Source organism: Eublepharis macularius, chromosome 1 (assembly GCF_028583425.1).
Source record: "Eublepharis macularius isolate TG4126 chromosome 1, MPM_Emac_v1.0, whole genome shotgun sequence".
Taxonomy (NCBI): domain Eukaryota; kingdom Metazoa; phylum Chordata; class Lepidosauria; order Squamata; family Eublepharidae; genus Eublepharis; species Eublepharis macularius.
The window spans coordinates 58,823,940-58,842,140 of record NC_072790.1 but is presented as its reverse complement, the minus strand read 5'-3'; the positions used below and the strand labels follow the sequence as shown (position 1 = coordinate 58,842,140).

The window sequence follows — 18,201 nt, the reverse complement described above, 5'->3', positions numbered from 1 at the left end:
TGTATTCCATGGCACTCCTGTTTTATTTTGCTGCTACAAGCTAACAAGGTTATCCACCCCGACTGTATTTCAAAAGCGGCTGCTACTCATTAAACGGGGAGTAACTCCCACAGTGGGATTTGTTCCCAAATTAACATTTCACAGGCTCAGGGTGTTTGGCTATAAACTCACACCAGTTTGCTACAACCACCCCCCATCTAGGCCCCAAAGAACCATAACCCAAATGGAGGGGTGGGTGAAGGGAACTAAGGGAGTGATCATAAGCAGGTCTACTCCCATGTTATTCAACAAAGCATACTCCCAGGAAAGGGTCTGTAGGAGTGCAACCTAAGAGGGCCACCCAAAGAAGATCTACTCAAGTCTACTGAACAGAATTTATGCCCAGGAAAGTGTTTTTAGGATTACACTGAGGGCCAAACTACAAGTGACGAATGACACAAGTTGGACACTTGTCAGCTTCCCTCAAGTTTTGATGGGAAATGTAGGCAGCTTGGCAGAATGTTGGACAAGTGACAGTTGAAAAGTCCATTGGACAGCAGTTGGAGAGCCAAGCTGCAAGACCAGGACGCCTACATTCCCCATCAAAACTTGAGGGAAGCTGACAAGTGTCCAACTAGTGCCAGGCGTGACTTTTAGTGTGGCCCTGAGAGTTTTGTTTCGATGCATGCTCCAGGACAAATAGCCTTTGGAAGTGAGGGGACTTTATAATAGGCCAGGAATAGGAATCAGAGGCAGAGAGGGTCAGCTATTCAAAGGAAAATATCAAACAGTACAGTGGGCCAGCAGAATTTTCTTCCATGACCGTAAGCTGCTCTTTGGATTCTGGTTTCCATATGTGAACTTGTCACGTTTAAAGTGAACTGTAATTATTCATTTTGATCTCAAATTCATGTAACGTGAAAAGCAAGATGCTCTAACTTCCTACAGGCTATTCTTCTTTGAATGTGCTGATGGGTTAGCAAATATTCGGGAGAAAATTTAGAATGAAAGCAAAAGTCCTCCACATGTAACCAACTTGACAAGTGAATTATTCATGACAATCAATTGCTCTTATTTCCAACCCACAGTGCTGCTAGCACAGAATGGAAATATAACTCGGTTCCCCTTGAACCAGAAGATCTATTTCTTGATAAAAGTGGAGTATTTTAGTGTGTGCAAAGATTTTCAAGTAAACCACATTTGGTTTTCATTGACTTGCAGTTAACAGCAGTGAACTTTAAGGAGAAGAAAATCTCCCCTACTATCAATTCACCAGTATGTTCAATTTCATCAATTTGTTAAGATCTGAACTTGACTATTATGTTGCAAACCCATGACTAGAAAACAATCCAGGAGTTACGAATGAAGTGGATCACATCTTTCTGACAGACAGTACATGGGAAAAAATGCACATCTTAAAAACTGAAAAAAAGTGAAATTGAACAGGACCCCCCCTCCCTTTTGTTATACTTTCCCTCTATTCCCAATATGTACATATGGCAAATATTTAAATTGTTTCATCCTTTTAAGCCTGACTTCTGTTAAATCATGCACTGTGGTTGCAACTTCCTGAGGCTGCACAATGCCATGTATGCAACAGAATCTACTAAACTTGTCAAAAGAAAAAGATTTGTAATCCAGAGAATCTTCCACTACTTCTTATGTCACAGAAAACATTCTGTTTTCTCCTGTTCATTTTCCTTAAAGGGTAGCCTGATCAACCCCATATCCAGTGGCCTTCGGCTTATTCCACATCTGCAGAGCATGACCAGAGAGACCCAAACACATATGTACAAAAGAACTCCTTCATGGAAATTCCTTTAAAAGCTTTCTCATCCCAAATTTTTAGACAGCTGCAGGATACTGCTAGACTAGAAGGTTGCACAGACATTGCCCAACAATAAATTTATTTGGCAGCTTTTCACTGACTGGTTCTCTTGTGTGGAGAGGTGAGTTCTTTTCTACATTAAGTACGCTAGAAAGCTTAGAACGGTTGCAGCCAGCTGGTCAACACTTTAGGTGGGACACCACAGTAAGCCTCCAAAGCAATGCATGCAGTGTATGAATTAAGGACATCTAAGACTGGCCTTCACTTAACTTCTGCAGCTACAAAGTTGTTAAGTAACGCACAGACGACTTTTCACCTCCCGGATTTGCCTCTGCTGCCGGAATACAGCCCTTCCACCCACTCAACCACGACTGATTTTTGGAGAACACAAGACCACATTCACCTGCTCTGGCCTTTCTTTTGGTGGTGTTCCTGCTCTACTGACATCCCCAAATGGCACTGGGCCCTAGCTTGAGCTGCCTATTGGAAAGGCCACCTCTCACAATGCCAGTGGGCTCTCTGATTCCACTGCTTTCTCTCTCTCGGGCAAGGTAAGCACAAATGGGAGGAGGACCCCTTTAGTATCAAATGGGGCTTTGAGAAGTTCTGTGTCAAAGGTGCCTTTCAATCCACCATCTGCTTCCACCTCACCATTCTGGGACAGGTTAAAGCACAACATTCCAGTCCGGTTGACACAGAAGATGGTGTTGGCTATGGCGGCGCAGCGGAATGGCTGGACAGGGGTGCCACTGGGGCGCAAGGATGCGCACTGACTCCAGTGCTTGGCCACCGTATTGTACCGGAAGACTTCCACCGCCCCAGCCTGTCCCTGTTCCCCACGACCGCCGCTCACATCAAACCGGTAGATGAAGTTTTTGTAGGCCACCATGTCAGCAGAGCGCCGGCGGCTGCTGTTGTATGGACACTCCTGCCACTCATCCCGCTTGGGGTCATACTTCAGCAAGCGGTAGAAGAGGGATCCCCCTGACACGTAGATCTCCCCGCTGCAGGTGGTGGCTTCATGAGCCACAGCAAAAGCGCCTTTGGGCAAAGGGGCCACCGGACTCCACCTGTCCGCCCGGGGGTCGTATTTCTCCACTGTGAAGAGGCACTCACCCCCCACAGCATAAAGATAACCGTCCAGGGCCAGGAGTTTCAGCTGTGAGCGAGGCTGCGCCATGGGCTTCACCTGGCTCCAGGTGTCAGTCAAGGGGTTGTAGCAGAACACCTTGTCAGAGAGCCGGGCCCGCTGCTCGCCGGGCCCCGTGGTGATGCCGCCGGCCAGGAACAGGTAGTTGTAGAGGACGCACATGGCACAGCCCTTGGCGTTGGCCTCGTCGGGCAGGCGGGTCAGCACCCGCCACTCCTTGGCCGCCTCCTGGTAGCTGTAGAGCAGGTAGCTGCTCTCGTCGAGGGACACCACGGAGGAGGGGCTCTGCGGGCGGCTGCTCTCGCGGCTCTGCGGGCGGCTGCCGGCGTTGAGGCGCTCGAAGGCGTCACTCACCTCGGCCACCAGCAGGCAGGGCTTGCCGGCCTGCAGGCGGCGCTGCAGGATGAGGTCTCGCTCGGCGCCGCTCAGGCGGCCGTAGACGGCGGGCTCGCGCAGCACCTGCAGGTAGTGGTCGCTCATGAAGCGGTAGGCGGCCTCCCGTAGCTCGGCCAGCCGCTGCTTCTTGGCCAGGCCCAGCAGCTGCAAGCAGTTGTCGAGACGCAGCTGGGCCCGCATGGCCTCGGCGGCGCAGTGCAGGGCGCAGGGCATCTGCAGCACGCGGGCGCCGCTCACCACCTCGGCCAGGTTGTCGTGCCGCACCTCGCCCATGCGCGCCGTGTAGGCGTACTCCAGCAGCAGCCGCAGCGCCCCGAAGCTCACCCCCTTCAGGCGCAGCACATCCCGCGAGGAGCGCGCGCGGAAGTAGTCGCTCTTGGCCGCCAGCACCGCCTTGTGCGCCCGCAGCCGCCGCCCGGACACCTCGATCACCAGGTCCGGCTCCTCCGCCGCCTGCGCGGGGCCCAGCGCGCCCGTCGGGCCGCCGCCGCCGCCCTCCTCCTCCTCCGATTCGGAAGCGGCGCTGTTGATCTCCCACTGGCTCTGCACCACGCGCCGGTTGCCGCTGCTGCAGGACGAGGAGGAGGAGGAAGAGGAAGAGGAGGCGGCGTCGGGCTCCGTCGGCGCGGCTTTGTCTGCGCTGCCGGCCGACCTGAAGCACAGCGAGGAGCTGAAGCCGCAGGGCGCCGGCAAGGGTGGCTGCGGCGCGCTCTGCTCCCCGGCGCTGCCCCCGTTCTCTTCCTCGGCGGCGGCGCGCCCTTCCATGCTGCTGCCCCTCTCGGCCGCTTCCTCCAGGGACGCTAGCGGCGGCTCCGGCTCCCCGCAGCGCTTCTTCGTCTCGCTGACATTGCCGTTCTCACCTGGGGAAGGGAGACAAGACAGCGCTCAGTTCTCCGCGGGCGCCCTCAGGGCTGAAGCCCGCCCGCCCGACCCCCACCGCAGAGGCGCGGAGCAGCCGGCTGCCCCCTGCCCCGGCGCTGCTTTGCAGCTCTCCAACCGAGTGGGGCTTTTTTGCTTGCTCCTCTCTCTCTCTTGGCGCTCGGTCAATTTCCGCGATCGGTTCTCACCCCTCGAGCCAGGCGTGGCGGCAGCAGCAGCTACAGCCGCTCGCCGTTGAACTTTTGAACCGTTCCCGGCGGAGAGTTTATCTGCAGCCACCAAGCAGTTTGACCAGGGCAGAACTTCCCTGGGTGGCACCGTAAAGATTAAAGTACAGTCAGAATGGCTCTACTCCATCGGGAGGTGGGGCGGAGGAAAAAAAGCAAAAGGATTTAAAAAAAAAAACTCCTTCAAAGTAATTTCCCGGCACTGTGACACAGGCTTGCATTTTCCCAGTGCAACCCATGATTACACAGTGGACCGACAAAGATTATTAGGTTCCCACACGCCCAGCACTACCTTTGCTTCCCCTAAAGATCAACAGAAACCTTTTCAATGTCTACTGGCACACTGGGGCCAAGATAACCACATTCTACACTCAAGTGTAATTCAGTTAATTGATCACCCTGGCATGAATTTGCATAATCAACAGAGCAATTCTAAACGGAGTTCCTCCAGTCCAAACCCAATGAAATCAATGGGCTTAGACTAGTGTAACTCTGTTTAGGATTGCACTGTTGAGTCTGCCTCTTTTTTCTTGGCTCAGACACCGTGCAACGCAAGGCACTTGAGCCTAATGTTCTGACCACAGGCAAATTGGCATAGCCATCTAGCTTCTGAGATTTCACATGGGGGTAGTGGTAGAGTACTAAACTGGAATTTCAAAGGAACAGGTGGAAGCTCCCTGTGTGACCTTAGGCCAGTCACCCATTCCCAGTTTAGCCTACCTCACAAGGCTGAAAAAGAAAATTGTATGCCATTCTGAGTCCCCCTCTGAGAATGCAAATATATTGCCCTCATTCTTTAAAGCCTTGGAGACAAAAAAATCTGCCTAAATGCTGAATTCCAATTAATGCCCATGCTCTTTAAGGGGGAGCCAGTATACTCATTAGTTCATTATTTCAAAGAATCACTTGCACATGTTAGTACATTATATATCAAGTTTAATAGATCTGACTCCCAAATAAGAGTGCAATGATGCAGCCTAGCCTGATCCTATGCATCTTTCCTGAGCATTAAGCTCAAAGTTTGGTTCATGGTCTATGCACTGGGTTTAATCACACAACAAAACAGCAGCTGCATATATTTCAGTGCCTGCACAAGTTTCCCCATTATGCATGGACTTTTTACTACTACTGTTAATGTTTCCAAGAACTGGTCACAGTTCATAGACCCTGAAAAGCTCAGTCCTGTTGAAATTAACTGCTTCTCCATATACACACTCACCCCACTTATGTCCAAATGTGTTTAAGCACTTGTGTCAATGACAGAGCCAGATTTTTGTATGACCTCCAGTCATACAAAATCAGTACTGTGCAAATCCTTGGGACCATCAGCCAGTGCTCTCAGCTGGGTGCCACCTTCTTGCTATTGTTTTCTATGCATCAGGCATGAATGAGGGGCTGCACCTCTAGTTTCCCAAGCCTAAGTATTTTCCAGTAGCCATGTTAGAGGTATACTGCCATTAAGCTAAGGCTGATTTGTCAGTGGGCTGGAACATGTTTGTAACTTTGTACAAACGATGTAAATACTCAAGCTTCCACTCTCAGATCGTAAGAGTAAAATAATAGCTTCAGGTGGGTAGCCATGCTGGTTTGGAGTAGATGAGCAAGCTTCCAGTCCGGTAGCATTCCTGCTGGTCTTTAAGGTGCTACCAGACTGGAACTTTGCTCGTAATGATAACAGAAAAACTTGGTGCTTCCTTAAGTTAATCAGTGTGATTAACTGCTCAGAGCAGATCATTTGTGATTAGGAATTCCCCTCTTGACTACTCTGATGGGCTCTTATTTCTGCACCTGAGACTCCTGCAGACAGCAAAGGGGATTCCTGTTTCCTAGGCAGTTTTAGATGTTGCTCAGGGGTTGACCCATAAGCCACTCAAGTGCAGGAAAGTACAGAAAAGAGGCTTTTCTGAAAGTTAAAGGAGCAGGGTGAGGCCCCTTTCTAAAACCATTTTTCAGGTATGGAAATCTATTCCCTCTGATGCAACCCTCAAAAGTTATGTTTCCAATCTGACAATGTAATGAGAAGCATCCAGTCTAGTGAGGGTATAGATACACCCATTTAGGAAGTAATATTAAGGTCTACTCAAAAGTAAGTCTCACATTATTCAATAGGGCTTACTCCCAGGAAAGTGCCCCTGAGAACTGCAGCCCTTAATCACTTAAAATATGTTAATTAATTGACAGCCCACGTGATGATGATGATAAGAGTAATTTATGGTCCTGCTACCTGAAGTTCTGGTGATAGATGGCATCCTTTTGTACTTCTTCTTCAATGCAGAGTGTTTGGGAAATGTCGCTTTTTGTGAAGATCAGCGAGTCTCAGCTATAGTCATTCCAAAATTTAATTCTACGGTTATTTCAGTGGAATAAATGAATTGCAATACTGTACATTTTCAGAACATTTCGAAAAGTGATCCCCCATCAAGTCTTTTTGGTCAGCAAGCTGGCACAGATACTTGCATATGAGCTTCGAGGACACCTTCCATTTCTTACGGAGTCATCATTCATCTTTCTGCCACCTGCACAATAAAGAGTTTTGAATTTTGTTCAGTTTTAAAATGAAACAATCCCCACACATGCATTTTGTCTGAATGAACTCCAAAGGGAGCTTTTAGGTAACTACTATAAATACTGTAATTGCGTTCCCTTTAATCCTCTAAACTAAATATACATTTGCTAAGGCATTCCTCTGACCTATTATAAGACTCAAAGCTGCAATTCACTTTAGAAATCCTTATTACGATCAAAGGTTAAAATATTTTATTATGATCCACTGATTAGCAATGCTGATACACATACACACACATGCACATAAACACACTGGCCCCAATCCGGCTCTGGTAGTATGCAATTAAACTTGTCTACATCAAAAGACATAGCCAACCCATGCAACATGGCTGAAATAAACTGTGGGTGCAAATGCACTGCATTCTCAGTGATGTCTCCCTCACTGGATCCTGATCATATGCTTGCAGTCTTTGAACCACTTTCTATGGAGTAGGCCTACTAACTCTGTAAGAGTTACCTGATATAGCTGGTTTAAGGAACCCTTTGTGGAAGTAGCGTAAGAAAATAGAAACTTGCTTATAAATTAGAGGTTAGAATATCTAAACTTAGTTTGATAATTACATTATCAAATTATCTAGTTCGCTGTGTTATTGTATGGCGGGGGAGGGGGGACTACACATCAGATATTGTGTAGTCCCCCCGCTCCCTGCCATACAATACCACAGCGAACTAGATAATTTAGGCTGCAATCTTTCCTGGGGTTAGCCTGTTAAGAAAGGTGCCAGGTGAGGCTCAAGGAGGAGGGTGTTCCAAAGGTGCTGAAAATGCAGCTTCACATTAACTCATAAGAATCCTATAAATTATCCTGTTGGTGTACAGATCTCATGAGTTTAAACAGTATGTCTATGCTATCATGATTTTCATGTTTTCTAAGCTTGTTTGCTTGCAGTTTTAATGGAAATGGCACCCAAGATTCAATACCCAACACTGCAATATGAATATATTAACCAACGTAGCCTACAACTTGCTGTCCATAAACGACAGCAGTGTTTCAAAATAGACAACACAGTTGTCCTTTGTCAACATGAATTTCAATCTGAGGATTTCCTCAATTTGCTGCCCTCATCAGAAATTTGCATCAGATAGTTTGTGGCAACAGTTTGATAAGGAAGCGACATTTTGGAAAATCTTTTTTTTAATTTAGTTTACATTTCAATTAGTTTAGTCTCCAGTTATGAAATTTTCATTACCCAAGAAGTCTTCTCACAAGCAGCCAACCTAGGCAAATGTGCAAAAATCACCAAGAGGGAGGAGTGGGTTCTTACTAGGGTTCCTATGGGAAATCTACAAATCGGAGGGGGCGGGATTAGGAATTTGGGGGACAGATGGGAGTATTTGGCACTTTAGGCAGCCCCTTTTACCCATCTGCAAAGGCTTCTGCAAGCCAGTGGAGAAAAGTTGTTTTATATTGTTCACCCTGTGGATAAAAATCTAAGATTTCTCTCCCAGGTCTTTTTCAAAAAGTGGCACACAGGAATCAGGAATCAAATCCAACATTAAAGAATTACCTGATGTCCATCAGGCACAATTATAAGAATAAATGCTTTAGGTCCATGTATTGTATGCATATGTTATAAATGTGATTATATAGTGTTCCTGCCTGAAGTGGTTTTTCATGTCCTTCTACTTCACCGGGGCAGGGGTGGGGGGTGGGTGGGAATTCAATTATAATGTTGCATACTTGATGGGTAATAATGGATTAAAGGTTATGAACCACTGCTCTGATTATGTAGAATAATTTTCCAATATATTCCATGCTTACCCAGTTAATAGATGGACCTGTTCAATTAACTATAATCAAACATCTGATCTATAATACTAGCCATACATAACAAATGCGTGCCAGTGTTGGGAGGGGGCAGTGGTGTTACCATTGATTTAGTCTGGATGAATGTTATTGTAAGAAAGCAACAGAGATGGGAACCTCCAACAGCCATGAATTGTACTGACAGTGTTGGCAGGGACACCCTAGCTATTCCCTGGATACATGCCCTTGATCTAGCAAACTGAGATATAACCTGGCTAAGAAATTTTGGCAGAAGACGCAGCCTTCTGAGATGGTATTTTAAAGAAAGGGAAATGTTATTATTACATACTGGAGATCACAATTTTCAAGCATTTATCTACCTGTACATTGTTTAAAAGAAACGTTTCCCAAATTGTCCTTAACTTTTTTTAAAAAAAAAAAGAACCCTTCCCTTTTACCAAACCTCTTGCTCACTAGGGGATGAAGGTTTTGTTCTCCTGTTGCACTGCACACAGAATGTGCAAAAATGTCTAATGAGAACAGTTTGTGTTGATAGAAAGTATAATTCTAATATCAGGAGTATATCATTTCAACAGGAAAGAATACTGAGTTGGGACAGAAACATAACTAGATAGTGTTTACAAGGCAAATTTGGTTGAGTTGCTCTCATGTGATGTCAGTGGTCCAATGTCATTTCCAGCTCGCCTATGTTTACATTCATGCAAGCTATACCACAAGGGCTTCTCCATGGAAACGGCACCTCTCTCTCCTCCCAGGTTATCCCTTGCTTGTTCAGCCAGTTATACCATGGTTCAAGAATTAAACCATACTGTACCTTTTATCAGCAAGGCTCAGAGTATTGGTCCTTTTTTGATCATGATAAAGGAACAGATGATTGGTACAGAAGTTTGATCTTGCACATACACCTACTCTTGTGAAAGAAATCATTAACACTAGATGTAAAATGGTTGTGGGCTTGTGGAGGCCTTGAACAAATGCTTGAGAAGTTAATAGATGGATGAGGAGGACCAAGAAAGTGAAGCTCAATCCAGACCAGGCTAAAGTCTGGTCACCAGTTTGCTTTAATGCTGCCCAGAAAACGAGGAGCTGGCTTCTCCTGTATGGGGTCTGCATTCCCCCTGAAAGAGGAAGTCCGTAGGTTGAAGGTACTGCTGCATCCTGGCCTATGGCTCGAGACACTTTTTGTCTATCATTCCTCAACAAATATGGCTTTGCACCACGATTCATGCTCTGATCACATCCAGGTTAAATTAGTGCAAAGCTGTGAGGGTGCTTTTAAAGACAATTCATAAACTTTATTCAGTCCAAAATATGGCAACTAAGTTGCTCTAGGGAACAGGATACAGGGATTGAATTACACCTATGCTGAAATAACAGCATTTTTCTGGGCACAATTCAAAGGGCTGATCCTTATCCTGAAGTCCCTAAGTGGTTTGTGACTGATAGATCTCCTCCTCCCATACTGTCTAGCTGGCATCTATTATTCCTATGTATCCCCTCCCACTGAGTTGACGCAGGCAGCAACTAGAGGTGAGACGTTCTCAGTAATGGCACCCCACCTGGGGAATACCTTCCACTCTAAAGCTTTCCTAGTGCCTATGTTACAGGCTTTTAGGTGCCAGGCCAAAATGTTTTTATTTACCCAGGCTTTCATCTGAATTTCTCATCCCTTTGTCCTGTTCTCTCCCCATTTTTATACTGTTGCTTTTATGTCTGATTTTAGTGGTGCTATTTTAAAATACTGCTAATGGCAGGTGTTGTTTTAGTCTACTAAGTTTAACACCTTAGATTGTGTTGTTTATTGTTGAATTTTATGCTGGTATCCACCTTCAGCAGACTCTGGGCAGCATGAGATAGAAATCGTTTAAATAAAAGAATAGTCTTTGGGCATTCCTTTTAACAAAGCTTTCTGAGATTGGAAATATTACCAGTATCTTCCATTTCCTGAAACGTTTCAAAAACTTTGAACATTTAAAATTGTCCTCCATGCTAGCACTGAAAGCAAACAAAACGGAATAGACCTTTACAGCAAAAAAGGTACGATCTGATTACACACTTTGAATTCTCTTTACAACTTTCCCCCATTGGAATCAAAAGGGGAATCAAACTCTTCAGATTGCCCCACTGAAATCAAGTGCACAAGTGCCTTCCATCTGACTAGATAGTGCTCTGAAAATACTTCAAGCTGGATGTACATGAAAACAAAAAACAGTTTTCAAGATTGCACAAGTATCCTTAACCTTCAAAAAAAACCTTTCCTCTCTTCAAGAACAAAAATTTTCACAAGGGACAGTTCAAGAAGGAGGAGACCTCTTTTTGTAAGTTAAAGGAGTGGTCAAAAATGGAGTTTCAGAAATTTTGCCTCAACTAGAGGATGTATCTTGAAAGCCTAGATAATCACATCCTCTCTCAAAGTGCTTATTAAACATCTTTCTGACCTCTCATAAAGATATATTATAGTCCCAAGTTGGTTTAACTAGTAAAAGTTATTCTATTTAGTAAGTATGTTTTTTTCAAAAGTAGCTCAACGAACACATTTCCAATAATAAATTTTCCTGATTAGAGACTACTCAACTTTAATTGTACATTAGAATCCTTTTCAACAAGTCAGAGAATGTTCATTTTAACATTTAATAATAACTTACAACAAGCAACTGTCAAAATATTTACTATTTAGATGTCAGGAAGAAATACTTTGAAGGCCCCTATCTTGCCGAACAAGTTAGTTTACACAAGGTGGTACCCATGTATCATCGTGTGTTGTGAGGTGGAAAAGTATTCCCAGGGCTGTTGCTACTTTCCATAGTGAAAGAAAAATCTGTAACGAAACTAACACACTGGGATCCAGCTCGTAAAATATGTCATATCCTAATGTTTCCTTCTGAAGAATTTCAATTATCTAGCCTGAATTTGGGAATACTTGTTCCAGCAGATGTATCTGCTACTCCATGTTCAGTTAATTATTCCATGACTTACCTGCTCATCTCAAAAATATGCTTGAGCTGCACAAGTCATTCACTGTCATCTCAACCCAAAAATATGATATTGTGCCACGCTAGATCAAGCACATGGCACCTTAGTGTGCTGTGGTGTAGTACAGGCTGTAGGTGAGAGTCAGTGTGGTGCAGTTAGAGTGTTGACTGCCATTGAGAATGTTCAGATTTAAACCCAACTGTAATGGACTGCTCTTTAAAAGCAAGTTTCCTAAGTGCAGCATCATCAGAGAGCTGGGAGGGAACTATTGCCTGGAATGGAGAGCTTGAGTAGCAGGCTGCTCCCTCCTCTCTGATTAGTCTGTTAGTACCAGGATGAAGGGAATCAGTTGGTTTCTGACAGGATTGTTTAGAGAGTGTGTGACAGTCTGACAGGAAAGGTCAGGCGGGTTCCACTCTTGAGTGAGGGAAGATAATTTTTTTTGCCTTAACTGCCACTAACACCAACTCACCCAGGAGCTTCTCTAGGTAACCTTGGGGCAGCCACCTTCTCTCTCAACTCACAGCACAGATTATTGTGATATGGAACAGAGGGAAGAACTATGTACACCTCCCGGAGCTCCACAGAGGAAGAATGGAGTAAAAACTGCCATGAATCACGTTTTGCTTCTTGCCTACAGAGCCAAGACAGTGGGCTGCAGCACAGGAGAAGCAGACAGGAATACATGCAATGCTTATGGGCTACAGCTGGAGCCACCACTTTTCCTTTTCTCGCAGTGCCATCAATTCGTATTGCCTGCTCTGTTTACAGAATCTGTGCTATAGATTAGGCACTTATTGTTTAAGACAGCTTAATGCCATTAACGTTACCCACCTACCTCTTTGGTCATAGACTGATTTGTCATTTTCAATCTTCATACATTGAAGGGGGCTAAATAAAAAAAAATTCTCCTGAACATTACCAAAAAGTAGGTTAGAATGGAACTTTACTCTTAGCATCCCAATGGAGAGAATGCTCTGAAAATCTTTGATAATTATATAAATGTTCACGTTAAACCTTGCTAGAAAATATTCCAAAACACAATGCACTTTAACACATCTTGGGAAGTTGTGGAACAACCCTTCTCTAGAGGCTTTCTTAGAAGAGCTTGGGTGGGGAAAAATCAGTTAGTAATTGTATAGACCCAGTATAATTGATAGTTTGCAAAGGGTTGTAATCAGTCAGCATAGATGTCCTCCCAAACCTGTGTGCCTATTTTGCAAAGCAGAGTTTAGGAATTTGAATTAGGGCAAAATAAATGCATTTCCCCCTTCCTCCAACTGAACCCTTCACCTCTGAGCTTTAATTATAACATTAATGATGGCATTTGAAATATGGGGACCATTCCAGCTGGCAGCTACCACAGTTGCAGCACTGAACAGCCACTGGTTGTCTTGTCACACAATGCAAAGCATCCTCCTGCAAAGTGGTTTGCACTAACTTCATAACCAAGCCAACATGAGGCAGCAGAATTTTTACTCAATTATACTGACAGTGCAGATCAGCAGGATTTCATCAGCTGCCCTCTAAAATAAATAGAAGTTTCTTAAAAAAATCAAGTCAGAGCCAGGATTCTTTTTTTTTATTTTTCCTTGTACTATCTAAATGACCCTGCTGTTTACTTTTTAGGAAAAGTGAGCTCTGTAAGTAATACATAAACATGTTTCGGTTGAACTTAGATACTCTTAGTGCAGGTCTGTGCAAAGCATTAAGGAATTTAAAAATCTAGACAATAACCAACAAATAAGATATTCCTCAACAAAACTGCTCTTACATAAACTGAAGCACATAAGCAAAAGACAATCCCAGTACAAACAGCAGAATATGAGTACTGGGATCACGTTTGCTATTCCATAACAAAAAATACAGAGTGCAAGGTATATAGTTGAGATTTGCCACAACCCAGACTGGTTTGTGGGAATTGCATGTTCTGTGACAAATTAGAGATAGGAAGGGTTCCACATTCTGCAAAAAATTGGAGGGGCCTGGCTTCTAGATCTTACCTGATCTCTCTAGCACACAGCACTTGTGGAATTTGCAACTGTAGCACATTGATTCAGATTTTCAAAAGACATATTGCCAAAAAAGCAGTCTCATAGTCTTGTTCATAGGGACCTCGACAATGAATGTGAAGCTCTGAAGTCAAGGGTTAAACCTGTTAGCTCCATTCTGTTCACTCCTTTATTCAAAACCAATGCCAAGGCAGAATGAATGTAGGAGTAAAGCAGTGATCCAGCCATTTGAAATCTGGGTGTGAAATGACTAATTACACATACTTACATTTGTTGTACATGGAAGAGGCAATCCCAGGGAGATTCTCAATTCCTCTGCAACACCCAGACAAACCTTCTCAAGCGGGCCCTTCTGCAAGCCCCTTCACAGAGACAGAACCATGGGGGCCCATTGCTCAGCCTAATGGAAGACCAAGGCCATCATTGGGCCAAAGTAGGCTATGTGGCTCACAGAAGATTGAACAGGTGTCAGCACTGCTGCAAGTCTGTCTGCTGGGCAAACAGCAGCAGCCCTTGTCTCAGCCCTTGCTTCTAAAGAAATGGGTCCTAAGACAATATCAGCACTCTACAAGCAATACAAAACTAGGATTGTGACTGCAGTCCTAACCAAGTGGGCTGGGGCTTAGGGTAGCATTTGTCAGCAGGTCACCTGCCCCCTCCCAGCACAATCTATCTGTGATGAAGTGGGCGGGGGGGGGTTCTCTGAAATATTTTATCTCATTGTGGGACCACCACAGGCTCACCTGCCTGCTTAGGCTCCCTCCAGAGGGTGGATCTTACAGACTTTTGGAGGAACCGTAATGTTTATCTACCTAGTACATTGGCAAGCTTCCTCAAAGGCCTTCACATGTTAAGCTCAAGCAAACAAAAGTTAATAAAATAAAGTATTTATCCTTTTCCAAAGCCCTCATCTTTGTTCTTCACCTGAAGAGATGATGAAAGTGGTTACCAGACTTTAGGTGCCAAGGCCACAACATTTCTTTATATTGAGGGGTATACTGAATCCTTTTAAGTGGAGGGGTCCATTTTTTTAAAGTTGTTTTTATGGTCTGCTTCTAGCCTGAGGACTGTTTCATGGATACCATTTTAGGATGCTGATTCTTTTTAAGCTGCTTTTAGGGCTTGTTTTAATATTAGTAAATTTTGTGTTGTTTTATTTATTGTTTTTGCCCTGTGAGCCATTTTAATCAGGTCTCTGGAAAAATGGCATATACATTTTGGAAACAACTCAAGACAGAACCATAAGGAACATAAACCTGAGGAAAAGGGAAATGGGATACTTGTGGCCTTCATTCAGGCTGGTCCAGTGCATCAGCTTCTGAACAGAAAAAAGTTATCAAAGTCATCCTCAAGACCAGGGCTTTTTTTCTGGGAAAAGAGGTGGTAGAACTCAGTGGGTTGCCCTTGGAGAAAATGGTCACATGGCTGGTGCCCCCCCCCCCCGATCTCCAGACAGAGGGGAGTTGAGATTGCTGCTTGGCGGCGTGGAGGGCAATCTAAACTCCTCTCTGGCTGATTCCGCACACATTGGATAATGCACTTTTAATGCACTTTATCAATCGTTTGAGGTGGATTTTTTGTTCCGCACATGAAAAAATCTGTTTCAAATGATCTATAAAGAGGATTGGAAGTGCATTATCCAATGTGTGCGGAATCAGCCTCTGTCCGGAGATCAGGCCATGTGACCATTTTCAAGAGGTTCCGGAACTCCATTCCACCACGTTCCTGCTGAAAAAAAGCCCTGCTTAAGACTCCCATAGAATATACAGTATCAACTGATTCTGTATTATAACAGTTTTCCTATCAGTTTAGGAAAGCTTACTGAAGCTCCTCCTGAGCCTGTAATCTGCTTCACCTTCACTCTATCCCTTCTGAACTCAACTGTCCTACTTCCCTCATGGAACTTAAATCTTACTGGCACATGCAGATACAAAAATGATAATACTCCTATCACAACAACCAACCCCCTTTCTCTTCATCCATGGGAAAAGGGACTGAGTTGTCAGACCTTTACTGGATGGGCATCTGACCCCCTTCCGAGTAGCCACATCTCATGGAATTCCAATAGACCTGCATCCAACTTCCAAGCAGCAGGACCTTAGGCTCCAGCTGTTAAGCTACAACCTCAGAATAGTACTGTTTATTTTTTAAAAGGCAATCTTACATAATCAATCAGATGATTACAGTCTTTATCATTTGCAACACCTCATTCTTTTGTGCATGAGAACTGGGGATAGAGCAAAGGATGCTTGAATTTGGCTTTTAAAATGCAGACTCATTTTCACACTTTCATCTGCATTCTGCCAAAGGTACCAGGATTCTGGCACACATCGGCTGCACCTAGACAGCAGACAGGTTTTGTGCTCAGCCAACAGCATTCTTATTCAGATGGGACCCAACAGCTGTGACTTTCATGAATGATTTAAATTATAATTTAATATTATAATTTGGAAATTTGAATGGGGAATATCTAAATCAGTTCATTTTCTAAAACTCAGAAGATATCCCTCTCTCACACTCACTTTCCCTTTTTTAAAAAAGAGAAAACTGCCAAGTGTTCTGTTGTCTTGAATGAAAAAGCACTGCTGAAGGAAATGGCATTGCTGTAAAAGCTTATTACAGTTTCCTGAGTATAAAAGAACAGGATAGTTACAGGATTCATTTTTGATGCAATGCTCAGTGGATCCTGCATCTTATAGTGGGATCCTAAACATGTTTACTCCAAAGTGGAGAATTTGCATGTTCCACTTAAAGTGATCAAGCATCTGAATCAACTCGTTACAACGGACCATGAAGGCAAATTAATTACAATCTCTGTTCAAAACTTCCTGTTTTTCACAATGTACATGTGATTTCAGCCTGAGTTTTCAATAAACGAGTTTAGAACTTGCAACCTTAGTGAAAGAAAAAAATCACAGCTTTCCTGAAATCCATTTTTAGCTTCTACTACCAAAGCCTCCCCTGGATTTTCTCTTGCAACAGGATGACTTAGGAATTCTGGCAAACTCCGCTATACATGCTCTGCAGACTTCCGTTCCCTGTGCCCTCTGTTTACATGGGATTATTTTCTTTTGAGATAAACCCAGGGCAGCTGCAAATGCTCTATAATCTTGCTTTCCAGTAGGGCTGAACTGCCTTCACTAAGTATAGGTATGAAATACCAGTGACTGAGCTGATTCCTGTAACTGCAAACCTAGAAATACCATATGTGCAGGAAAAGAATTTTACACGTACACCCATATGCAGGTTATGCTCAATTGTTTCAGTTATCTTCCCCTTGGGGTGAAATTTGGTTTCTGGCTTTCCTAGTCTCTCTTCCCCAACAGAACTACCGTTCCCAGAATTCCCTAACTGCCACACCAGCGAAAATTTGCAATCAAAATAACTGGGGCTACCCCATTTAATTGACCATTCTTTAGTCACAAAACTGTTGTGGACTATAAAGGTGTTTCTCAATTAAGAAGGATTTCTGGTAATTATTGTGAAAACAGTTGCTTATAAAAATGCAGACAGCTGGTACCATTTTAGAAGAGGCATCCCCCTTCTCTGATACACAAGAGGGAATGCCTTTTTGAAGAGATAATGCCTGCTACATCACACATATGTATCATCTAAAAGCAAACAGGATCTTTTCCTTTTTTGCTTCAGAACAATGGTTTTTAACCAATGCGAACGTTAACTGATTGATTAATCAGTTCACCCACTAATATGATTAACTGGCCATGATTTCTTTAATTATATGGTCAGCTCTAGTTGCTATGCTCTAATTGTAGATTTAGATGACCATTCACAGCAATTTAGAAATTTGCCTATCTGCACCCAAAATATGGACAGAGCCCCTACCTCCCATGCTTATAACCAGAGGGCCCGTTAAACCCCTTAGCTTGAATGCTGAATATATATATATATATGAACTCAGCTAGCTACAAGTTTGGGCAGGGAATACTAGGAAATAAGTCTTCCAGTCCCTGTCCCCCACACAGTGTGCCAGCAGACCTTATCTTCTGCTACTCTATCTGCCCTCCTCAACAAATGTATACACACATGTACACTTCCTACCTTCCTATCTGTCTGGAGTTAAGGGAGCTTAAGATATTGTCCCAGAGGCCTCTGAGACATCCCAGGGGTCTCTGAGGCAATGGTGGGGAAGGAGAACAGGATAAAACTCTCTTGTGCCAGAATGTCTGTCAGGGGAAAAATGGAAGATGATCCCAGAGGCATCTTCAATATCATTCTCTTTTTCTGGTGGAAGAGTCATTCAGAGAGAGAGAGATCAGCTCTCATGAGCGTACCACTTCCTTCTCCAGGGCAATGCTCACATCAGGAAATGGAAGGTTATCTCAGAAGCAATATCCACAGCTCCTTTAACTAGAGATGCCAGAGGTCGAAGAGGAGCAGCCCACTGCACAACTCAAATCACCTCA

General features: G+C 44.1%; 1 protein-coding gene across 1 annotated transcript; it reads right to left on the bottom strand.

Moving 5' to 3' along the window:
- Positions 1 to 1,825: 1,825 nt before the first annotated feature.
- Positions 1,826 to 6,753, bottom strand: KBTBD11 (kelch repeat and BTB domain containing 11). Its single transcript, XM_054994240.1, has 2 exons — positions 6,684 to 6,753; positions 1,826 to 4,213 (listed from the first exon to the last, which is right to left on the bottom strand). The coding sequence occupies exons 1-2, from the start codon at positions 6,706 to 6,708 to the stop codon at positions 2,307 to 2,309; spliced, it is 1,932 nt and encodes a 643-aa protein (XP_054850215.1). The 5' UTR covers positions 6,709 to 6,753; the 3' UTR covers positions 1,826 to 2,306.
- Between the last annotated feature and the right edge of the window lie 11,448 nt (positions 6,754 to 18,201).

Bases quoted from the DNA above. Each gene is read 5' to 3' on its own strand.
- KBTBD11 (XM_054994240.1), bottom strand. From the start codon at position 6,708: ATGCCATCTATCACCAGAACTTCAG. The intron at 4,214-6,683 runs GTAGCAGGACCA...TCCCTTCCCCAG, and splicing joins ATCTATCACCAGAACTTCAG to GTGAGAACGGCAATGTCAGC.